This window comes from Dipteris shenzhenensis, chromosome 5 (assembly GCF_047967505.1).
Source record: "Dipteris shenzhenensis isolate YYH24624 ecotype China chromosome 5, Dip_SZ_1.0, whole genome shotgun sequence".
NCBI lineage: Eukaryota > Viridiplantae > Streptophyta > Polypodiopsida > Gleicheniales > Dipteridaceae > Dipteris > Dipteris shenzhenensis.
Genome location: NC_141600.1, coordinates 44,871,307 through 44,897,239, shown reverse-complemented (window position 1 = coordinate 44,897,239; position 25,933 = coordinate 44,871,307). Strand labels below are relative to the sequence as shown.

The 25,933-nt window shown below is 42.8% G+C and overlaps 1 protein-coding gene across 1 annotated transcript; it reads right to left on the bottom strand.

The window, feature by feature from the left end:
* Nucleotides 1-13,582: 13,582 nt before the first annotated feature.
* LOC147902077 (uncharacterized) lies at nt 13,583-19,406 on the bottom strand. The gene is made up of 7 exons (XM_087374666.1): nt 19,122-19,406; nt 18,862-18,898; nt 18,398-18,550; nt 15,093-18,264; nt 14,937-14,997; nt 14,536-14,759; nt 13,583-14,367 (listed from the first exon to the last, which is right to left on the bottom strand). The coding sequence occupies exons 1-7, from the start codon at nt 19,155-19,157 to the stop codon at nt 14,310-14,312; spliced, it is 3,741 nt and encodes a 1,246-aa protein (XP_087230792.1). The 5' UTR covers nt 19,158-19,406; the 3' UTR covers nt 13,583-14,309.
* Between the last annotated feature and the right edge of the window lie 6,527 nt (nt 19,407-25,933).

The following is a 25,933-nucleotide window of genomic DNA, read 5'->3' as shown; positions in this document are numbered from 1 at the left end:
AAACTTCAATCCCCAAACAGAAATGCATCAGTTTGATGTCTGTCATTTCAAACTCTCTTCCTAGCAACTGCTTTGTCTGTGAGATCTTTTCTTCATGACTCCCTGTTATGACAAGGTCGTCCACATAAAGGACCATGATCATACACCTGCCTCCTTCTCTATAGATATACAAATTTGCATCAGATGGGCTCCTCTTGAACTCGTTTTGCAGAAAGTAGGCATCAATCCACTGGTGCCACGCTTGTGGGGCCTGTTTCAACCCGTAAAGTGCCTTCTTCAGTTTACAGACTTTATCTTCTGAACCAGGGATCACAAAACCTGGTGGTTATACCTCCTCCTTGAGATCTCCATTCAGAAAGGTGAATTTTACATCCATCTGAAACACGGGCCAACTTTCCTATGCTGCTAAAGCCAAACCACTGTGAATTGTGGTTAGTCGAGCTGTGGGAGCAAAAGTATCTTGATAATCAAAACCATGTACCTGTGTGAATCCTTTTGCCATGAGTCGAGCCTTGTACTTATCCAACATGTCGTCAGACTTGTACTTGGTCTTGTATACCCACTTGGTGCCAATTACCTTGCGTTTTGGTGGTCAATCCACAAGGTCACAAGTGTTGTTCTTCTTTATGGAGCCATACTCCAATTGCATTGCCTCCATCCACCTATCATCACCCTGTGCTTCTTCTAGACACATGGGTTCTTCAGTACAGATCACCTCTGTCATCAAAGCATAGTTGACCAAGTGTTCCTGTGCCCTTCTTTGCTTCTCTAATCTCTTGGACCGACAGTGTTTGGATGGTTCCTCCTCAATGGCTGGAGGTTCTCTGCCATCCAAAAGTTGCTTTACCCACTTCGAGAATGGCCATTGCCATTGTGCTTCAGCAAGCTCTTCTTCCTCTTCTTTATCTTGAATCCTCCCAAGCACCATTGGGGGGGTTCGGTCTACTGTTGGTGGTTGTACTGGATGGATATCCTGGTCCTGGTTGTCTGGGAAGGAAGCATCCTCCTCCAATTGATGTGGCTATTCTGAGAAGACCACATTGCGACTTACTATTACCTTCTTGGTAACAGGATTATAGAGACGGTAACCCTTCGCCTCTTCATTGTAGCCCAAGAAAATACACTTTTGGCTCTTCGATTCCCATTTGGTCCTGTTAGCATCAAGGGCATGCATAAAACAGTCACATCCAAAAACTCTGAAATGTGTAGTTGAAGGTTTCTTACCAAAAAAGGCCTACAGTGGAGTCATCCCGTTCACAGCCTTCGTGTAGCTACGATTCAGAATGTAAACTACCGTGTTAGATGCTTTAGCCCAGAAAGTCTTTGGCAAATCTTTCCCTTTCATCATACTCCTGCCCATTTCGCAGATGACGCGCATCTTGCGCTCTGCTACTTCATTTTGCTATGATGTATGTGGCGGGAGTTTTTGCCTGTTGATCCCATGACTTTTGCAGTAACTTTCGAATTCACTTGATGTGAACTCACCACCTCTGTCTGATCTCAACTTCTTCACCTTCCTTCCCATTTCTTTCTCGACCATTACATGCCATTCTTTGAACTTACTAAAAGCCTCATCTTTAGTCTTCACGAAGCATATCCATATCCTTCTACTGTAGTCGTTGATTAGTGTCATGAAGTAGTAGGAACCACCCAACGCTTCCATCTCCATCTTTCTGCAGAGGTCCGTGTGAATGAGCTTTAGAGGAGCCTTTGCCCTGCTGGCCTCTTTAGGAAAGGGCTGCCAATGCTGCTTGCCCATCATGCAAGCTTCACATACATCGGGCAGATCTGTAATTTCTAGTAGGTCTGCAATCATTCCACTTTTATGCATCTCCTTTAAAGAACTAAGGTTTAGATGACCAAACCTCTCATGCCACAGCTTAGTGTTGCTCACATCGGCTCGAGCATTGAAAGCTGAGAGTTCATAGATGTTGCACCGTGTACCTTTACCAATAACCTTCCCTTGAAGATCCAAAATTTGTGCACCATTCTTATCGAAGTGAACTTTGAGGTCCCGATCCGTGATCGCAGAAATGGACAACAAGTTCCTCTTGATATCTGGCACATAAAGAACATCGGACAACTGTTTTACAACTCCATCTGACTTAAGAGCAATCATACCTTTTCCTTTTGTTGGACATTTTGCATCATTGCCGACTGCTACCCGGATGTCATTCCCTACCGGATGTAGAGAGGTATACCAATCCTTTCGACTGGTCATGTGGCGCGATGAACCACTGTCAATAATCCAAGGTTCATCCACAGGTACATGAATTGCCTCCATGTAAATCTCCTCAATTGCTATGAATAGCTCTACTGGTATTGCCTGCGCACTGTTGCTGGACTCTTTCTTTACTCTGTTCTTCTCATCTGTAATCTTCTTCTAGCACTCATTCTACTTGTGCCCTGCCTTGTTGCAATAGAAGCACTTGATCTTCTTCTTTCTCTTTTTATCATCATCAGAAGATGGGTTACTAGAGTCCTTACCCTTACCTTTCTTTGATCTAGCTGAGAAAACCGAATCTTCTCCAGTCCTCGTCTTTTGATGCATCTCCTCCTCTAGAAGCATTGCATTGAAATCCTCAAAGTTGAGGGGTGGATTTTTGTTCTGCATATTCAATGCTATAACAAGACCGTCATACTTTGGTGGGAGAATCTGTATGCACCTTCGTGCTAGATTCTCACTGGTGATGGTGATGCCAATTGTAGTCATCTGATTGTGCAGATTCTTCACCCTGGTGATGAACTTCTTTGCCGTTTCAGACTCAAACATTTCTCATTCGCAAGTTGAGTCTCCAGATTCTAAATCTGCATCTGATTCGTGGTCTCGTACTAATTTTTCAAGACCTTCCATGCCTCCTCCGCTGTGGTGACATGTTGAATTAATGCCATGATAGAATCACTTACACTGCAGATAATACAATACGGCATCTGCATTTCTTCTTGTCCACACGAGAATTTTATCTGTAGTTGGTACTATCTGTTGTCCTGCATTAGCTGGATTTGGTCTCGCAATCGGCTTCACATCCACCCCAGTAGCAGTATCCCAAAGCTCGTATGCGCTTAGGATGGTCTTCATCTTGAACTTCCAAAGTGGATAGTTAGTGCCATCCAAGTTTTCGCTTTCGTCGAATGGTGGGATTCGTAGTCTTGCGGACTGGGTCATCTCTCACATCTACTCGCAATCAGAAACACACTACCAAATCTTCTTGCTAGAGCCCAAGCTCTGATACCATGTAAGAAAAAAATACGTCTATGCCCAACAGATAACAAGATCTTGTATGCAAGAGAGAAAATCAGATAGTATGGAGAATAAAAAATTTGATTACTGTAAAACTGATACAATAGATGGCGCTGCCTCCCAGCCGTGCGCTCCTGTGTGAGAAGCTTTGATGGAGTGCTGGAAATAGTAGAGGATGGAGGATGGATGGGACGGAAGAGGTTTTGTCAAGGTAGAACCACCATGAACCACCTGGATATTTAAGAAAGAGAGAATGATGACTCGATCATTGGATACCCTGTCATACTTTACTGCAATTACCTTTGTATGCTCCATGGTTGTTGGAATCTTCCATTTCAACTTCAGATGAAACTCATCCGTTGCACCAATCACCATATGGCTCAACACAATTTGAGTCATTCAGCAACAATGAACCCCTTGTTATTTGGTTGCATAGCAACTAGGCAATCCAAGAACCCAGTCACTCGATCCACATATCGACACACCATCTCTCCTTCTTCTTGCCTCAACCTTGCTATCAACACATGAACATTCTCAGGCTCCTCACTCTTGCCAAAATACTCGACGAGTGCTATAGTCAAATGTGGCTAGCTTTGTCGAACTACGTTTTCTTTTCATACCACATCTTTGCAAAACCATCTAAGAAGGTAAGAAGAACCAACAGCCATTGATCGTCCATAAGGAAGTTCAAACACACACATCGAAGAGACCAGGTATTCTGTTAAATTCTCATCCATCCGACCACAACACACAGGAATATCTGCCATAGCTTGAAAAGAGAGAGATTGAAAACAAAGGGAAATAAAATTTTAATAAGGATGCTTATTGCTGGGCTATACGGCATTGCATCAAAATGTTCATCAGAGCGAAGAGGAGAGCCATTACCAAGGGAAGAAGATGCACATCCTGCATATCACCTTCAGCTTTCTCTAGCTCTTGCGATCTCCAAGAGTTTTCTTCTAATGGCATGCGGTGCGGCATTGCAACTTCTTCTTCTGGGCATGTCGATGGAGTACTTTCTGAATGATGGCCTTAAGCCAAAGGACCGGAATGATGTAGTTGGGATACTTTGTTTTGTGGTGGCCACATGTCTCACAATAATTACAATATATGACTCACATGCGGGTGGTTCCTCTCCATTGGGAGCGTCCTGAATCTTGCTTCATAAAGCACTTCAAACTTTAACCGTCCTCAAAATGAACTACACCATCAACCCAATTTCATGTTCTATTTAGATAGGCTTGTAGAGCTCAGAAAACTGAGCTCTTTTCCTTTTTACAGCACCACAAACCAAGGAATGCTTCACAAAATATGGGTTGTCGAAGCCGTGGAGATCATATCCCAGCCGTGCCATGCCGTGGAGATCATATCCCAGTAGCCACACCAAATTTGTTATGGGATTTTGAGCTCCATCAATCAACACTCGTCAAAGGCCTTCAATGCCCACAACTGGGAGAGGGAGAGAAGAAGAGGAATGAACCGGTGACATGGGAGGACTAAAATGGAAAGAGGAGAAGAGGATGTGGGAGTGGCAATATGAGTAGAGGAAAAATAGGAAGGAGAATAAGGAGGGAGAAAGGGAAGGTTATGAAAAGGAGGAGGGAGAAAGGGAAGGTTATGAACATCAATAGGAGGTGAGTGTGGAGAACAAAGGAGGAGGAGGAGGCATGATGGTATAGACAACAAAGGGAGTGAGTCATGGAAAATATCGAGAGATATATTAGAGGCTAGAGCATGGTGGCTATACAAGAATGAGCGTGTCGCATCAAGAAATAGCCCCCTCTTTTTATAGCCAAGAGGAGGGGGTTCTCCGCCTAAATGCATCTTCCCACATGCATGGTGTGTGTGGACATGTGGGCTAGGTGGGTACGCACCAATTGTGTGCAACAACTTGTTGCCTCATTTTTCCACATAAATTAAACCCCATATCCCAAGTATAAGAAACCCCCTTAGAAGATACCCCTTGGTCTCTTCCCAATTTTATAATATGTTCAAACATTTAGGAGGACAAGTAGAGGGCTGGCACAAAGAGGCTTGCCACCTCATCCTACCTTCCCTTTATTTTACTATAATCCCTTGGACTATCTACAACCCCTCACCCACATAGGTCCATTCTACATGGGATTGGTCCAAGATTCTTTGCCACCTCTACCTCTTAGACATTTTATATTCTAGCATCCATTGGCTTTGTCCCATGCTGCATTTAATGCTGCCTAGGTGAAGGCATGGCACATGGGGATGCCTTGCCGCCTCAGCGAATATACACATAAAATATGGCTAGTAATATGGACTATATGCGTCATTTTCCAATATGCCTCCTACATGGAAGGGTGGCACATGGACTCTCTGGCCACCTCAACCATGGGGCCTTGGCTACTCAATATTCCATATTATAAATGCCACATGTACATAAAATAAGTGGAAGTATTTTGTGTACATGTGGCATTTTTCATATGGAATATTGAGTAGCCAAGGCCCCATGGTTTAGGTGGCAAGAGAGTCCATGTTTCACCCTTCCATGTAGGAGGCATGTTGGAAAATGATGCATATAGTGCATACTACTAGCCATATTTTATGTGTGGATTGGCTGAGGTGGCAAGGCACCCCCATGTGCCATGCAGAGCTCCACCTAGGCAACATTAAATGCGGCATGGGACAAAGCCAATGGGTGCTAGAATATAAAATTTTTTAGAGGTAGAGGTGGCAAAGAATCTTGGACCAAACCCTCTATGTAGGATGGACCCATGTGGGGGGGGGGGGGGGGGGGGGGGGTGTGGGGTTTAGATAGTCCAAGGGGGATATTAGTAAAATAAAGGGAAAGCAGGATCAGGTGGCAAGCTTCTTTGTGCTAGCCCTCCACTTGTCCTCCTAGATTTTTGAACATATTATAAAATTGAGAAGGGACCAAGGAGATATCTTATACTTGGGATATGGGATTTGATTTAGGTGGAAAAATGAGGCAAAGGGTTGTCATGCACAATTGAGAGTACGTACCCACCTAGCCCACATGTCCACTCACACCATGCATGTGGGAGGATGCATTTATGGGGAGAGCCCCCTTCTCTTGGTTATAAAAAGGGGGGCCTATTACTTGATGCGGGAGCCTCATTCTTGTATAGCCACCATGCTCTAGCCTCTAATATATATCTCGATATTTTCCATGACTCTCTCCCTTTATTGTCTATACCATCATGCCTCCTCCTCCTCCTTTGTTCTCCACACTCACCTCCTATTCTCCTTCTTATTTTCCCTCTACTCATGTTGCCACTCCCACATCCTCTCCTCCTCCTTCCATTTTAGTCCTCCCATGTCGCCGCTTCATTCCTCTTCTTCTCTCCCTCTCCCGGTTGTGGGCGTTGAAGGCCTTTGACGAGTGTTTGACGAGTGTTAATTGATGGAGCTCAAAATCCCATAGCAAACTTGGCATGGCTGCTGGGATACGATCTACACAGCATGGCATTTGATGGGTGCCTCACTATCTCAATGACTCCTTGATTGGCCTTTCACCTATGTGAATATACTCAATTATTCTCCTATTGATGTTTATTTTTTCTTGAAAAGGAGGGAAAAAAACCCACTTCTTTCCCCTAACTTTCTCATCCCTCTTTCATATGGAATATTGAGTAGCCAAGGCCCCATGGTTTAGCTGGCAAGAGAGTCTATGTGCCGCCCTTCCATGTAGGAGGTATCTTGGAAAATGATGCATATAGTGCATACTACTAGCCATATTTTATGTGTATATTGGCTGAGGTGGGAAGGCGCCCCATGTGCCATGTCTCTACCTAGGCAACATTAAATGCGGCATGGGACAAAGCCAATGGGTGCTAGAATATAAAATGTGAGGTAGAGGTGGCAAAGAATCTTAAACCAACCCCGACCCATGTTGGGGGGGGGGGGGGGTTGTACATAGTCTAAGAGATATTAGTAACATAAAGGAAAAGTAGAATGAGGTGGCAAGCGTCTTTGTGCTAGCCCTCCACTTGTCCTCCTAGATGTTTGAACATATTATAAAATTGAGAAGGGACCAAGGGGGTATCTTAAGACTTGGGATCTGGGGTTTGATTTATGTAAAAAAATGAGGCAAAGGGTGGTTGTACACAATTGAGAGTGCGTACCCAGCTAGCCCACATGTCCACACACACCATGCATGTGGGAAGATGCATTTATGGGGAGAGCCCCCTCCTCTTGGTTATAAAAAGAGGGGACTATTGCTTGATGCGACATGCTCATTCTTGTATATCCACCATGCTCTAGCCTCTAATATATATCTCGACATTTTTCATGACTCTCTCCCTTTGTCGTCTATACCATCATGTCTCCTCCTCCTTTGTTCTTCACACTCATCTCCTATTGATGTTCATACCCTTCCCTTTCTCCCTCCTCCTCCTCCCTATTTTTTCTCTAGTCATGTTGCCACTTCCACATCCTCTTCACCTAGTCCTCCCAAGTTGAAGCTTCATTCTCTTCTTCTCTCCCTCTCCCGGTTGTGGGCATTGAAGGCCTTTGACAAGTGTTGATTGATGGAGCTCAAAATCCTACAATAGTGTGTGTGTGATGCCTGCTTCCACGCATGTTATACCCACACTCTTGCCCTCATCCTAATTCAAAGAAAAGGATGATCCTCACCATGGCAAAACCACCAGCTATGCAACCATCAAATTGTATCAGCTTTTCCCTTAGGTGGCTTTAACTACAATAGAGATTGTGCAACTAATAGAGTTAGCAAGATGGAGATTCATGAATAGCAGTACAGGAGCAGTACAAGCTACTCTAGTATCTTCAACATGTAAACACATTGTACTCTTAGAGCAAATGGAGCACCTACTAAATGCATGGGTGACAATCCACATCAAAACATTGACAAGGGGAGTTAGAAGTTTTAGGCAATGGCCCCCATACAAGCAAGACTATGGGTAGTAGTAGGTATAGGCTAGGTGGAGCATCATAACCCACATGGAGTTATGCCAACCTATGGCCTACTTTCACAGCTCTTGCACTCGTCCTAATGCAAAGAAGAGGATGCTCCTCGCCAAGGCAACACCAGCAGCTATGCAACCATCAAACGGTATCAGCTTTTCCCTTAGGTTGCTTTAACTACAAAAAGAGAGTGTGCAACTAAGAGAGTTAGATTCATGAATAGCAGTACAAGCTACTCTACTATCCTATTGCAAAGAATGCCTCCAACATGCAAGCACACACTCTACTCGTAAAGCAGATGGAGCACCTCACTAAATGGATGGGCGACAGTCCACATCCAAATCATTGACAAGGGGTGTTAGAAGTTTTAGGCAATGCCCCCCATACAAGCAAGACTATGGGTAGTAGATATAGGCTAGGTGCAGGGTCATAACCCACACGGAGGGCCTACTTTGGCCAGTATGGCCAGCATGGGAACCTTCTAAAGAACAACCTGAGGCTAAGCCAGAGGTCTAACGAAGCTTGTTAAAGGCCTACTTGGTCAATTAGGGGGGTGTTTGGCATGCCCTATATCGACTTGCTAAAGGGGAAACCGAGGGGCAGGCTCTGCCTTCTGAGGTGCTTTTGCTACCTTGATTCCACATCCCATGGAAGTACTTTTAAGAGACATAGGAAAACTAGAGGAACAAATGTTTCACAGTCATCATTTGGCTGTATTTTGGAAGCAATGCACTCATAGTCCGCCATTTGATGCACACATATATGAAGCAGATGTGAACCTTCACAAGACCAGGATATACCAAATCTTACAAATTCAAATTTTAATAAAACAAGAGAAAGAATAGAGGAAATAAGGGAGTTTGTCAGCAACACCGCGCACGAGAGAGAGAGAGAGAGAGAGAGAGAGAGAGAGAGCTTACAGTAGAGATTCCAAGTTCTTTTCAAACACTAGTATTCGAATCTGAATCTGGCTTGAGAAGTCTTAGTTTAGAAATCATTGATTAGTTTTCCTACCCTGATTTATGCCTGCATAAATCTATTTTAAAGAGGGGAGGATGTTATGGTTGAACCTGCGAAGTTGTTTACAGGACCTATGGCAGGTTCAACCATAACATTATCCCCTCTTTAAAATATATTTATGCTGGCATAAATCAGGGTAAGAATGATTCTCGATTTACCTTCTATGGAAATTGTATATATTCCAAGTTTTTTACAAATACTACTATTGGAATCCGATTCTAGATTGAGAAACTGAGAATTATTCATTAGTTTTCCTACCTTGATTTATGAAAGCATAAATCTATTTTAAAGGCAGGAGAATGTTATGCCAGCATAAATATATTTTGAAGGGAGGAGAATGTTATGGTTGGACTTGTGAAGACTTTACACGACTCACTGCCTAGATCCGACTGTTTCCAGGACTGCTACACACTACCAAGTGATGCTTGTGCTTCCAACAATCCCTTTGAAGCCAGCATGTGCTGTTCCAAGGCCACGAATCAAGCATTTGAAGCTTTGAACTAGAACTTTCACAATCACATTGGTCTCAATAAAGTGATCAGATTTACTGAACATTGACCAAATAACACTAAAGCCAAATACCAATCCATCTGGAAAGTATTAAAACATATACCATGTTCTGAAATTACGGGCCTGTTAGTATAGGTCTCAAATTCCAACACGTAGGAACAATAATGTATCCATCAATATATTTGAGGTGTCCCATACCACTACAGACCATCCATCTGGATGATCCATTTGGATCATCATAAGCATAGACCTTGGTAGGATGCAAATTAAAAATTCAATGTCTAAAACAAATCCATCCTGGACGTGTAAAATAATGAATCTATTGCTAAATTCTAAAAAATCATTCTTGATTTTCTTTCCTTTCCACGCTTTAAAATAATAATTGGGCTGCCCATACCTGTAGATAACAAAAATATCTTGGTCTTGAGAGAGAGGTATGGATGGAAATTCCGTCAAGTACACAACTTGATTCCTCAATCTCCATCTTGACATGAGACTCACTCATGAGTATCGTGTCCACACTATGTGTGAGTAAACTTGGTGGATTTGAATGTGGCTAAGGCTAAGTTCCCTCTTCGTTCTTTGCTCTCAACATCCAAAATGTGAGTTTAACACATTTTCACACTGCAGAAGCGATCCTTAACCTTCTCCCAACTTTCCTTGCTTTCACAACTCATAGGAGAGTAAACCCTCATCTATGTCTAAAAAGACAAATGATGCAAGGCTATTTATACCCCGTAACACATCTGCCAACTCTAGGCACGGCATGAAGCAAGGAATTCCATAAAATAGTACTCAACATTCCTCTATTTGGTGCTCAGTCAAAAACACCCGAGGAATTGAGAATAAGTTGTTCCCCTCAATTGAGTGGGGGCTCAAGTGAACGCGCACTCCAAAGCATCAACGTTAATCAAGGTTATCTCCGAAGTGACACAAGCATGTCACCTAAGTGGCCGTTCATTTTCAACTAAGTGGATTATGTATAGTACCTTGGGTTATCCAAACCAAACACTGTTTCCTGCAATCGACATAGATATGCAGGCAGCCAAATCCATGACTGAAACATCCATAAGGGGAATAAACCCAAGTAGTTGTAAAACTACACTCTAACCTCTTAGCTGCTATCCAAAAGATGGCAGATTACTCCATATTCTCAATAAATTTATCACGCACAAAGTGCCAGACTTAGGAAGCAAGAATACTTCAAAATATTTAAAACATTTCCTTAGACGTCATCAGCAAAATGAACATAGAATTTAAAAAAGATTGTTTTAGATAATATGTAATATGTTAATCAATACATGTGCACAAAATAGGTACAATTTATATTGACAAGATAAATACAACATTTGTCCCACCATAAAGGGGAAATATCCAGTCTAGAACAAAATGGTGTTTTAGAAATGTATGGATAACATATAATATACTAATGAATAGATATGGACAAAATAGGCACAATTTATGTTGGCAAGATAAATAAAACTTTTCTCCCACCATAATCCACCCAAGAACAAAATGGTGGTCCCCACAAAATATAAGTTATCAAGCTAAAAGATAATCACCCAATCATGGGTTTGCCAGCTGATTCCATGATAATACTAAAGGCTGGATAATGCTGGCTGCAACAACAGCCTAGCCATCTCTTAATGCAGTTGACCAACCCCCTGAAACTTCTCAAGGGTTCTCGTTGGTCAACATGCATTTAGGAGCACTCCACATGGCATAAACTCCACATAAAGTACTTCAAAAGGTACCTTTAGGACTAAAGTTGGCTGTTAGAAAATTAAAAAGGAAAATACTGGCAAAAGAGGATGTTCTCTAGCTAGCATGCAAGTACATGCAAGCTTGCATGCACACATGCACACATGCACATCAAAACTCACATGCATGCAGCCACAAAGTACATTTACAACTTGTGTGCAAGTCTTAAATCACTTTGCATGGAAGCTGTATAAGTACGTGCATGCAGCACACACTTGCCACAGAAATAAAGGCACAAACTAGAGGCTTCTAGCACTCCCAACTGGCAGCAGCACAAAGCCCGAAAAGGCAAGCACATGCACTTCTCGCAAGGCATGCATCACAAAAAAAGTGAGTGCATGCAGCCTCACCTTCGCCATGAAATCAGGACAGTGCAGCAAGCTGCAGTACCAACCCCTTTTCTGCACCAGAACAGCCCCAAATGAAGCCAGAGAGGCCTGTGCATAAGCCCGAAGTCTTTCAGGTGAGCAACTCAGTCTGCTGTCAAAACAGGTTCAAGACAGCAAACTTGTCACCAAGTAGATGTGAATCTGTCTCTGACAGACTTGGCGTCCGCAGAACTGAATCAAATCAGTCCCACAAGCCTTTGTTTCTGTCCGAAATCAACAGCCACACCTGCTGGAAACTTTGTCTGTACAAAATGAGATTCTTGTCTACCCCAATTCAAAATGTGGGGTAGGTAACAAAGCCAACTGGAATGTGGAATTCGTATTAGAACTTTTTCCTTTTAGGACAGTAACTGGTGCACGCACACACCATGCATGTACACATGCGCAAGAGAGACAAATATCAGTAGAGGAAAATGACTTGTCAAGAATTCAGCCGTGGATAATCCCTCGACCATCCCATCAAGTAGGGATTGTTCAGTAACTTCTACTGGTGGGTGGGGAAAGTCCAGAATCACAGACGGACGAGGAATCTCCCGATATGAAAAGTTCCATGCACACTATCGATGCTACTTGCACGGCTTTCTAGCCGATGCATGAACATGCAATCAGTGCATGCTCTCCGAATAGACTTTAGCATGCGCATGCAATTCCAAAAGTATGCATGCATGCAAAACAGCAGGCCCAGTTAGGTAAATGCTTGCAAAGCAAGGGTAGAGCCTGAATGCAGCTGTATATAGAAGATTCATAGCTTGCGCTTGCATGTGAAGCTTCCAAAGTTGCATCCGCATGCATGCCATGCAAGAGAATACTATCCACGGTATTGTTAAAGTCATACCTTCAACTTCAATCTCAGAAGCCTTCTGGTCACCAAAACAGAAGCCTTGTCGGCAAATTAGGGCCTAATGAAGACTGGACCGTCTAGGATCAAGGCCAGGCTATGACCTGTGATCTTGGATTGAATCTAGGGTTAGGGTGTAGTCCAGCCTAGGATTTGGATTAAGGGTTGACTAGAGCTAGCGTGGATGAGACTTTGATCCTGTGGATTGGAATCTAAGAAAGGCATGGCTTTCCAGGATTAGAAAAGCTCATTACGGAAAGTGTGGTTTTAAGTAAGGTAAAGCTACTTTATGCATGAAGCCTAAAGTTAGGACTAATTGCTAAAGATTCCAGTGCTAGTCCTACTAGTATGAGCCAGGGGCTCACTATTCGGGGTCGGCGGACTTGAAGCCTCCCTCTCAACATAGACCTATTGGCCAAGGACTTGTGTGCCAAAGGGAAGGTTCATTTGGTATGGGACGCATGGTCTAACCTTCATGTTGGCCAGCTCTCGTGGTGGTCTAGACTTCAGGCTTGAGGGTAGCTCGAATTACTGAGCCTACGCTGAAAGGTGAGCCGCTATGTTCCATTAATGTATGATTCTTTATCTTTAGAACAACAAGTATGATGGGACTTATTCTAGTCTTACAAAGGTATATATATGATTCTTGCTCAAACGGCTACAACTGAGGTGCTTGGGGGTTGTCTCAATACTCCTTCTGGATTGTTTGTACACTGATTGTTTGTACTCCTTTCTGATTGTTTTTACACCAGAGTAACAAGAAGATTTCATAATGGAAAACTAACTAGCCTAGAAAAATCAATCATCTGAGGTCACTCCACATGCTTGCTTCTGCTATGACTGATCAAATGAATTTGTTCAACCAAACTTTAAACAATATATGTGTAAGCTGCCTGGTTCTATCTTTTATTCACAATATATGGACAGGTACATTTATAAAGTGTTTGTAACTGAGGCATTTTTATTAGATACACAGAACAAAAGCCTGTAAGGACATAGAGGGGACTTCAAAACCTTACATAAGAAACAACAAGAATGATTACAACCTGAAAAAGTTGAGGGTATATATCGTGTATACGTCCCACTTCCACTTTGAAATTGTACAAATATAAACTGCAGAAAACATTTTCAAAGCCTAAAGTTAAGCAGAACATAGGACTGCATTCCCCATTAGGAGAAACACTGGATAACAAATCCCCAGAAAAAGATGCCACGACAGATCCCAACGAGGCTTTGTTAGTAAGAAGACAGAGCAGTGACTACAATTGTGATTATCAAAAGACAAATAGCCACCAGTTTTGTTATCCCCATGCAAAGCTACAGCAATAACAAGAAGGGCTGTAGGAGGTTAAACACAAATAGCAAGGGAATATTAGTCAAACAAACACATTGACTATATCATCCTGTCAAAACCAATAGTCCACTAGCAAAGATGAGAACTGCACCTTTTGAATATAAAAACAATCTTTGATTTGTGGTTCCAAGGATTCTTCAAGCATTATCATACTTTCATTGCTAACAGAGAAGCAGATACTATAGCAGATAATAGTATCTCTCTTGTCCAGCAGCAACAATGTTCTGGTTTCCAGCCGGTTTTCCAACCTGAAAACCCCTTTAAATCATTTTTAACTGATCAAGATTGCTCATTGGATGGTTGGAACAGGCCATATCCGTGACCCTTTCTCTCAACCCTGCATGAGACGCATGTATCAATATATACATTAAGCTATGTGTGTATAAAATTTCGGAATATGTGTGTGTGTGTGTGTGTGTGTTCATAACATGCAAAATTCAGTACAAGTGAGGATATACAATACTCCAAACCCTCAAATACAAATTTGTAGGCCATAGACACGTACGTGGGAGCAAGCTTCCCAAGACTTCTAAACTGTTCACCAGAAGCTTCATCAATAACTCGCCCACTACTGTCAATAAGGTAGGCTCTCCCTGGAGTGGTTGGAAGTCCTCTACTGCCAAGAACTTGCAGATCCTTTTGGTGTAACTCTCTGCCATTCACTAAAACCCCCGTGCTACCACCAGAGCAGTCTTTAGATAGAGGAAAATTCAGCTCCTTTATATATGGCTACAAAAAAGACAATCACGTCATTGTCATGGCCCTTTAGCATTCCAGCACCCCTTTGACCTAGCAATGAAGCATCAAACACAGCTGTGTGTATCAAGCAGTGACCTTGTATTAAAGAAAACAGCATATATTAGCATTTGTTCTGTACTATAGAATAGCTTGCACGGATCAACTCACAGGTATAACTCCAAGACAAGGGCCACCCATTATGCCCCAGAATCCTGCCTGGTAGTCGTACCTGGTTCACTAACATCACCAAATCAACACCTTCTAAATGCCAGCGAGAGAATAACCGCATCATTTTCTGAATTGAGAGAGAGTTGAAAGACCAACCAATATGAGCCAGGATCAATTGGCCCTGCTAGCTCTTCAGCTTTCTTCACCACTGCATCTGGTATTAACTGGTTATTTATGGTCACCTTCCGCCCTCCTTTGCCAAAATCTCTGAGGCTCTTCTTAAGAAGACGTGCAAGATACTTGGGTCCTCTACCATCCTGGGCTGATGGCCCAAGGATTCTGTCGGCATCTTGATCTGTATGGTCAGGTCTTTCATCAAAATAAGAAGTTGAATCATACCTGAAATGATGGTACAATGGGGAGCCTGGAGCTGGTGAATGTGGGCGTAAGTCAACACCATCACCAGAATCAAACACTGAACCTCTTTGCTGTCCAAAGTGTTTGGTGAGTGGAGAGCCAGGCATTGTTGACCTTTTGAGCTGGCCAGTACTGCTTTTTGACCCACTTCTAGAATAATCTGATTCCATCAAAAGTTGCTGCCGATGTTCGGCTGTTGAAGTCAGTTTGCATCTTCCTAAAAGATCATCACCAGAAGTTTCAATATAATCCTCACGCAGAGAGCCCTGGACAAACACAGGGGAGAGATTGATTGTGCTTTCGCTGCAGTCCTGAAAGTGATCATTTAAGAAGCTACGTGCCTCAAAAGAGGGTAGGTCTAGTTCATTCATTCTATATGCACTTGAAGATTGATCCAAATGAGGGGTGTGGGTGGTCCTAGAGGCTGAGCTCACACTTGATGGGTGATGGCTGAAGAATTTGGATATTTTTCTGCAAGCACCACAGCGTAGCTTTTGCAGTTTTGAACCATTAGACAAAAGATACGCAGGAACTTGGAGCAACTGATTACAACCTTGACATAAAACATAGGGGACAGCACCCCCTTGAGGTAATGGAGGGTAATGCTTCTGTTTCCTTGCTACTGAAGGCCATGGCTTAAGTTGGGCATTCGATCTAGTATGCATTTCAGTTTTTTGTGGAGAAAAATATGTTTGGCCTAAGCCAATTGAGGAGTTTGCACAGGGCAATGCATGCATGTGATGAGACCGAGGGGAATCCCAGTTGTTATGATGTACTGGCAGATGAGACATTGATGGTAACTGAGGAAAACAGACCGCAGAATTATGCTGCAACATGTTTTGTGGCACCTGCAGCCATTGCGCATGGCATTGTTGGAGGCAGAATGTGCAGATAGGAGGGACTGAATGGTAAGCACCGTGGCTGAAGGCATGCTCCTGTCTAGCAGGTGGGAGTATCAAAGGGTGAGACTGTACGTAAGCCCTTCTGCTGGCACTTGGCTGCACAAAGCCAGGAGAATTTGACAAATATGGCTCATTGGGGTAAAAATGATGCCTGTTTTCTTGATCTCTTCCAGTAGTATAAGCACAAAACTCATCTGCAGTACTATGAGATAAACAACCTGGACTGTGCTTTATCACATCCCTGTCTGGTTGAAAATTTTGACTCTGCCAAAGAGTGTCGTGTCCTAGACAGTGTGCATTTCCAGAACTAGGCTGTTCAATACGGTTGGAGTTTACAAGCCTCCCCTGCTTGACAAATAATCCCTTAACGTTACTGTTAGATTCTGACATATAAAGGGGAGCTGTATTTCCAGTTTTTGGTTTTCCGTACATGGAAATATCAGGAACCTTACCTTCATTGTCATTCGTTTCCAGACTCTCAGGAGGAGCAATCCTAATATCTAAATGATGACAGGTCCTTGACCACTGACCTGGTGCAAGGATACTACTTGCACCAATATTAGACACATTGCTGTGTTCAGCCAAAGCAGTCTCTAAAAGAACAGCTCCATTGCTATCTTGACTTTGTTCTAAATTGACTTTTTCACAGTCACGAGGGTGCCTTTCCTCCTCCTGCAAGGATGAAAAACTTACATCTTTGCTGTCCTTGGATGGTGAGATTACAAGAATTGCCATGGCAGAGTTTGATGCTTTTGTTTCATCTGATGGATCTGAACCTGCAGATTCTTCCTTCAAATCTGCAGATTCTTCCTTCAAATCTTCAGGGGACTCACTTACTTTTGAGGACTGCCAATCACCTGGTGACTCATCCAAATCCTTGAACTCCTCTGGCCTAACTGATCCGTTTCTCCAAACATCAACATACCGAAGATCAGCCTCCACTGCAGCCTGATGTGAAAAAGCATTGGATGGCCCTCCCACTCCATTAACAGAAACAGAATCTTTACCATCGGCATTCTGAGATTGTTGCTTTCTACGTTCAGAAGTCTCCCATGTTTCATCCAGTTCTGTGCTTTTGCTGTCAGCTCCTGACACGGCTGATTCTCTAATGCCGCCTTGTGCTTTATCAACCACTTCTGAAGGAAGTTGACTCCTTAGCGATTCTCCTAGATTGTCAAAATATTCACCGTTGATGCTCACTTCGGCTTCACAACAATTGACTGTTACACAATCCTGATCAACCTTCCTTATCTTATCATCTGCCTCATGTCTAGTATCCTCATCCTGTGAAAATAGCCCAAACCCGTGTCCTGTAATGGGACCATTATCAATCTCCCCCTCAATCAAATTAGGCGTTGCAGGGACTAGATCTTTATTCTGGTTCTCCTTAAGTTGAAATCCTTCACGTTGCAGGATTGGAGGAAGAATTTCTGGCAGTTCTTCCACGTGAACGGCCTCTGACAATGGTGCAGGAAAATCAAAATCAGTATCAGACCCATCACGTGAGGCTGAATCAGAGCCTGAAAAATATCTTCCATCTTCACTAAAATCTAAGCTTTCAGCACTTCTATCAGGTGAAATAGTCAGTCTAATTCGAGGAGAATCATGTAGTGGCATTGCAGATGAGAATGCATCAATTTCAGGCATGGATGTCTCTGTCTGCACTGGCTGATGATATCTTTCCCTATAGATGGTCTGATCATTGTCATCGTATTCCAGGGGTGAAGAATGTGGTCTGATTGGCTCACTCTCTACCTTGGTACATGTTTTTTCTATCGGTGAAGAATCTAGTCCGATTGGCTCACTTTTTATCCCGGTGAATGTACTGTCCTTTTCAATACGTTCCCTTTCCTCCTGCCGGCCTTCCATCTTGTGGTCTTTAACGAGACTGTTTGTTTCCAGCTTGAACCCTCCCTCCGGAGTTCTTGGATTAGCTTCTGCAACCGTGCCGTTTCCATTTAGATGGTTCTCTGTTGGTCTGCCCGTGGAATCACCTGGGCTTGCTTTAGCTAAAATAAAGTGCAGAGACACTTTATTAGAAGCTCAACGCGACAGGGCCAAGTTTAACGCTACGGGCTACGTCGAGAAAATAAAAGATTGGAAGAAAATTTTGGAAACGCAACTACATGCACCGCGTCTGACCTGAAAGAAAAGTCGAGCAAATAGGGCATTGGAAAATGGGACTTGCAGGTTCTGTCAGAAGGGCAGTGCATTTGGGGCAGCGAATTTTCCTGCGTCGAGTAGGATTGACTGTCCCGGACATCTTGATAATCTCACAACTCAGAGTGCCTGCCTCTGCAGCATTGACAATGAATCTCCAAGCGGAAAGCGGGAGACAATTACTGTACAGACTGCACACAAGCTCTCATAGCCAAGCCAACCAGCTTCATCACGATAACGAAAACAACGGGTGCAGGACCGGCGGCGAGTTCCATATCAAGTGTAGATGACACCAATGAGAGGAATGCATGAAGGCGTGCTCTCGAGTGAAACTGCTTTCCGGCTCATGAATAATACAAGGCGAACGATCGAGGCGAAAGAATTCTGAAGCAAAATGGTGCGACGGACTCAGAGAGTGTAGAGACCAAAAGGCTAACAATGGGTACCTGGAAGTGAAGCCAAAGTCCTGCTGAAGTCTGGCAGCTGGCTTCAACAGACCGACTGTATGAATTCAGCAAAGAGCGCGTGGAACCCTCCAAACAGTATCGTCTGAAAAAGGGAAAAACAAGACGAAACAGACAACGATTGCAGACCCACTCTATTAAGAAAATGATGGGAAAGGGACGGATTTCTGCAGGCGTGAAGACGAGATTCTGAGGCGGATCAAAGCAACGAGGAGAACGAAATTGAACGAATTTTGACGTACTTTCAAGGATGGACGAGCTGGGCTGCTGCTGAGCATGCATGGATTGACGGACTCTGATTGTGCTCCAGCTGCATATTAGAGATGATGATTCTGATCATTCAACGATGGCGAAACATTTAACAGAGCATGAATTTGTGGCTCAGATTGTCGATTTTCGTCTCCTGATCATTCAACGATGGCGAAACATTTAACAGTGCATGAATTTGTGGCTCGGATTGTCTCGATCGTTGCTTGCGCAGTCAAACGTACTATCGAATTATGGCCAAATACGGCAACATTTGTCTGAATTGCTCTTGGGATTGGGAGCTTATCTTTTCCCCTTGATTCAATGAATCATTGAACTTATCTTATAATTGACAAAGATTTTGTAGTTTTCACTCTTCAGCTCATCTTTAGCAAATCTCGCTTGTGGAGACACAAGCTAGCTTATCTATAATCTAGCTTGTGCACCATAGCTCCCACTATGAAAGGTTGTATCCCACCCCCCCTTGGATCATGGACTCGCACAATTCCCCGCCCTCTTACCAAGATGCATTCAATGCTACCATGGGTGGTTAGAAGTTGCGGTTCCCATAGCGTCACCACACCAACACGGGGTGTGTCCCCATACTAGCAGCCTATCGCACGGGGCCTGACGTCGGCTTCATTGTCTGCAAGGTCATTGTTTGCTTGGGTGTAGCCATTTTTGGTGAGGTTCAGGGACTTTTTTGTATATAGGTATCTTGCATGACCCATAACTTATGCATTCCTCAACGAAATTCAGCAAACTTTGGCTTCAAGTTGTAGTACACATTCCAAACTTGAACATGAGACCAAAAAATTATGGAATAAGGATTTGGAACGAGACCGTTAAAGCATTACAAGTGCTATGTTGCACGTGAAGCATGCATCCTTAAGACTATAGGATATAGCAATTTATTCAAAAACATCAAAATTTTGTTCTGTACATACATGCAACCAAGTAATCATTCAAAAGTACACTACGTGAGCTTCTCCTCAACCCAAGGACACACCTAAATGAGAACATTAGGCATGGATTAACGGGCCTCCAATATATGTGCTAAAATGATGTATACCCATTTGAGGGCACACTCCATAACTTTTTCTTGATTTGTTGAAAACCAAAATTAATTGAAAATTTGGAATCCAAACTAGTGGGACCACTGCATGGTGGTATTAAAACATTGATAGTTGATGGTATTGGTATCTAAATTCACCCTAAAACGGGAGAAGTTGAAAAATTATTTCTTTTTCCATGCACTTGCTTGCTATATGGCGCATAAGCATGCCAAAGGTCATTGCATTTCATAATACATAACATCAAACCCGATAGCATGCCCTTTGGCCTATTTGTGTTTTGAAGCATTTGGGGCCACATTGCATTTGTTTGGGATATCCAATTCTGTTGACCTATATCGCCGGCGGGGGAAAAATCGATGGCGGAAATTTTCGCTACTCCCGCGAATTTTGAATTTTCACACCTCCCGCCTGTCAAATCTTAGAAGATTACTCGGGGAGGTCACTCATATTATGTAACCCTATCACGTGAGTTCAACAGAAGGATATTTTTAATTTCTAAAATTAATAGAATTTAACTTACATAAGGGATTATTTAAAATCATTTCAAAAAAAATTTACAGATTCGTATAGAAAAAGGGTGCATTTTATTAATAAAAAATCTACAGATAAGGGATTTTACAAATAAGCCTTGAACGCACGTGATATAGAGAGTTTATACATGGTGACCCCCCCGAGGAAGATTAAGTACCTGCAACCTACCCCCACCCACCGAGAGACAGCCTAAGTGCATAAGTCATTGCTAGATTGATGAGATTTTGGCACGAAAATATGAAAATAGAACGGACATCTATAAAAAGCAGATGAGACGCAAGGTGTTTGTGACAAGCACATCATACACATGCTTGATACAACACAGGTCAGTGGTGCCTAAACCATCCCGGTGGTTGTTTGTAATTGAGCTTTGGGATAGTTTATTTGTTTCATTTCTAATCCAGGTTGGCTTGGACTTATGTGATTGTCCTAAACTAGCCTGGTGGTTGGAACATCATGCAATCGCGGCTAGTTCAGCTCAAACACCAGTTATGTGATTATCCTGAACCAATGTGGTTGAATAACTTTTTCCTTTCAAAGAAGATAATTTAAAGACAATTTACTACTTAAGTCACTATTGAAAAGCTAACTATATTAGCGGGGTGGTCAGCCCCTTAAAAAGTCTCGGGTAATATATATCCAAGATTCCAAGACATCAAGTCCGAAATCTTTGAAGGACTTTATATTTACACAAGGATTCTAGGACAAGGGATCGACACTTCGCACAGTGGGAGCCTTTAGTAACATACTTTGCAAACTGTGGGTTCTTATAGTATTGAAGGCCTTCCCATAGTTCCTCTTGCAATATGGCCATCTTGTGAATGACACTCTTGGGAAGTCTATGTTCCTCCTCCAAGCGATCAATCTCATCTACAACAATCTTAGGTTGCCAAGGGACCCCTTGTGAAATGGCTTCATCAAGCTTAGGACAAGTGGCATAAAAAATGTCATTGTCTCTATGGCTTTCCATCTATATTCCTCGATTGTTCCTTCACTTGAGACCTGTCGGGTTTTTTAACTAGTTTGCTCTCCTACTATCCAACCTGTAATTATTCACATATTCTAATCTATCAAATCAAGCTGTCTTGACATGCTCAACGATGTAATCTAGTGAGATCTTTGCCATCTTTGAAGACCCATGTACTGATGGATTCTCCACACATTACATTGATGAATATGACAGGTTAGTTGTATGATAGTTAAGGCTAGAGGAGGTAGGCACTGGCAAGGAAATGCATTTTTGTTGGTTTAGGATTAATTGCATTGCCCCACAAAATATAACCTTTAGTGAATCCCAAACAACCACCGCTCTTGTTTCAGTAAATTCCAATCAATAAATACCAAACAAGGGAAAATGTAAATCCCAAACAGTATACTAATCCCAAACAACCACTGAGCTTGTTTTAGTGATAGTGACTATGCATGAGAGACCATCTAATTCATAGGTTCAGATTGAAAGTCAGTTGGAATTAGACTGTAATAATAATGATTGTGCATGAGGGACCATCTAATTCACAGGCTCAGATTAGCATTGAGCCAAAATCGAACTATAATAACAATGACTTTGCAGTTCACAAGCTTAGATTAGCATTCAGTCGGTTTATTAGGCTATAATAACAATAGTTCTCGTTCTGATGACCAAGAACTATTGTTATTGCAGTCTGATGAACTGACTCAATGCTAATCTAATGTCCTATTTTGATCTTGCCTTTGTTCAGTTGACTGTAATAACAATGACTTTGCATGAGGGGCCATCTAGTTCACAGGCTCAGATTAGCATTGAATCGGAATCAGACTGTAATAACGATGACTTTTCAGGAGGGACCATCTAATTCACATGCTCAGATTAGCATTAAGCTGGAGATAGACTATAAGAACATATCATACTGCTAGAATTTTTTTATGACCAAGAAATTCTCCCATGGCAACCATCTAATTGCACATCATGGCTAGACGATGATGTATATGACCGCCTACGCTAGGCTGGGCTACCAGCAAGCTGGGCATATGTACCACCGCTCCTCCCCCCTCATCGCATTGAATTATTATGATCTTGTCTCCAATGATCGAGAAATTATCCCATGGCAACCATCTAATTGCATGTCATGGCTAGACGATGATGTAAATGACCGCCTATGCTAGGCTGGGCTACCAGTAAGTTGGAGGTATGTACCACCGCTCCCCTCCCCTCATCGCATTGAATTATTATGATCTTGTCTCCAATGACCGAGAAATTCTCCCATGGAAACCATCTAATTGCATGTCATGGCTAGACGATGATGTAAATGACCGCCTACGCTAGGCTAGGCTACCAGCAAGCTGGGTGCATGTGCCACCGCTCCTCCTCCCTCATCCCATTGAATTATTATGATCTTGGCTCTGATGACCAAGAAATTCTCCCATGGCAACCATCTAATTGCACGTCATTGGCTAGACGATTATGTATATGACTGCCTATGGTAGGCTGGGCTACTAGCAAAATCCAGTGGGTGGATTGTGTGCTTTTAGAAGCGGTAGGCACCCAGAGTCGCACAAACTGACATAAGAAACAAAGGGAAAAAGAGTGGGAGGAAGGAAAGTCTATCTATATAAAGGCCTTAAGGGTAGAGAAACAATTTATCGCACCCAGGAAATCCCTCTCCTACCCCCTTCCATGCTCTCTCCAAGCCCTCTTCCACCTCTGTGTAATGATTCTTCTTCTACAACCTTGATGCCCCTTCATAATGCTTCCCAAGTCATGGGATCCATTGTTTGCCTTGGCTCTCCATCCTGCAACACTCCACCAGCCACAGCCATGACCAAGGGAGTTGCAGGATGGGGAGCCAAGGGAAACGGGTCGTCGTTGTTCCATCACGCACTGGCACAGAGAACTCAACTTGGTGATGAGACTTTCATAATTGAGCACAACCTTTAGCACTAGGGAAGGAGAACTCAAGTCACACTGAGAGCATGTGTTAGTGTGCTGGAGCTCACAACCAGATTGACTTCCTTGTCCACTATTGAATGTTGTGCTCGATTGAATTCACCGCCAAGTTGAGTTCTCTCTGCTAGTGCCTTGAAAGAAGTTGCTACAAAGAAGGTTATGTTCAATTACGATGTGCTCATATTATCCCTTGCATACGAGGAGAAATGGGTCTAAATTGTAAGAAATACCTGACTTATGATAGCACTACAAGGTGCTTGTATTGTCCCCTACATAGGAGGCACGAGGTCAAAAGTGTGAGAAAGTGCTAATAAGGGCAAAAAATGACACCAGGTCCTGTCACAGCGGTGGTGTTGACAAGTGCTAAAAGTGTTTAAAGAAGTGTCACAGAGACAAAGTGATAGCATCTTTGGATGTAATCTGTTTTGTTAAATGTTTGTTTTGGATGTAATTTATTTCGATGTAATACTATTATCGCAAAAACTATCAGATGTTATTTATTTTATTTCAATTTCAATGTAGTACCATTATCGCCAAAACTATTGTTGTTGTTACTTCAGTAGTCAAAGTGGCTCTAAAGAAGGACAAATGGCATATTTATGCCCTCATTTACATTTTAGGGATCGTTGCATAAGAAGCTATTGAAAAACTATTGTTAATGTAGTGAAAATGGTTGACAAATGCCCTCATTTAGCATTTACAACAATTGGTGCAACCGGTGCGATTGTTGCACAAGCAATTGTTGCAGAAGGACTAAAATAGCTCTAAAACAGGACTACATTTTACTTAGCCTGGAACTAAAATAGCACTAAAATAGCTCCAAGAACTAGTAGAAATTGTTGCTCAAGGACTAGTAGGACTAAAATAGCTTCAAAATAGGAGTATATTTTCCTTGGTTTAGAACTATAATAACTCCAATAACCAACACGGTGGTTGCAAGGGAACTTCCAAATAGGAGTTTATTCTCCTTGGTTTAGAACTATAATAACTCCAATACCCAGTGTGGTGGTTGCAAGGAAACTATCATAAATTGCAGATGTCTACATTTTCCTTAGCTTGGAACTAAAATAGCTCCAAGAACATGTGTACTGGTTGACGTCTAGCATGATGGTCACGGATATGGACCTTGAGGGGTCCCCTTTAAAGATTGACATGCCATGGTGGTCTCTCCATGCCAACATCATTGCTCGAACCAGCACGGTGGTCAGCGCAACAAAAGATTGTGTTGTGCAGCGATAGATGGCGAAGCTGCACAATGACAAGTGGCAAGGCAAAAGTTTTGTGCTGTATTCAGGCCAATGTGGTTGTGCTCAAAGCAGCACAGTGGTTAGTGCAACAAAAGATTGTGTTGCGTAGTGTGACAGATGGCGAAGCTATGCAATGACAAATGGCAAGGCAAAGGCTGTGTGATGTAGTCAAGCCCGAGGTAGAGGAACCGTCTCTATGCTCATGAATAAATGCATAAAGTGCAATGTGTCAAGCTCTGTGCTGTTGATAATGATAAGATTGTGTCTCATTATTATGCTAGTGCGGCAATCATGATGTCGAAAAAACTTTTAGCGAGAGCGTGGGTCCATGCAAAATTCAAAATCTCACCCACCACCAACACCTCACATCACGGCCCCAAAATGGTACCAAAAATAGTTCCACGATTGGCCATACCTAAGAAAATGTTGACCTTGCAACACCCTCTAGCAAAGAGTGTTTGGGGAGTGGGGGAGGGTACCCCCCACACCTCCGTCCGAAGATGCAAGTGTCGAAGCTCAACTTTTTAAGGCTCCTTGAAAAAAATTAGATGTCTCCAAGAGGCTCCAAGGTTACGTGTACGTCTCTCCCCTCACATACATTTAATGTTGCTTTCAGAAATTTACTCTAAGAAGGCTAGGAGAAACCTCTTGAATCTTGGTATGGGGATGGAGTGAGCTTTTAGAGGCCACCTCTTGAGAGGAGGCCCCTCATCATGTGTATGGGGACAACCTTTTAGTCTATACACACCTTAGAGGCCATCCATAAATGTGGCATGTTCTTGCAAGGTGCTGTTAGATGGACGGAAGGGATGGGTCCATGGGAACCCCATACCCCCTCTCGTCCTCTCCCCACTACCAACTTCATACAATCTCATGCTCAGCATTTCAAAACTTCAAAAATTTTTCTTAAGAGCCTCTCATGCAACCAATGCCTCCTCAACACTCTAGAGACCTTCGTGCACCACCTCCTCTCCTTTCTCCTCCTTGCTCCTCATTTATTTGTGCCCCTATATCCTCCTCCTTTCTCCTCT

Coding starts and splice junctions, on each gene's coding strand:
- LOC147902077 (XM_087374666.1), bottom strand. CDS start 19,157: ATGCTCAGCAGCAGCCCAGCTCGTCCATCCTTGAAA. Junction 18,265..18,397: donor TTGCTCGACTTTTCTTTCAG/GTCAGACGCGGT, acceptor ACTTTATTTTAG/CTAAAGCAAGCCCAGGTGAT. Junction 14,368..14,535: donor CTTGGGAAGCTTGCTCCCAC/GTACGTGTCTAT, acceptor CGTCTCATGCAG/GGTTGAGAGAAAGGGTCACG.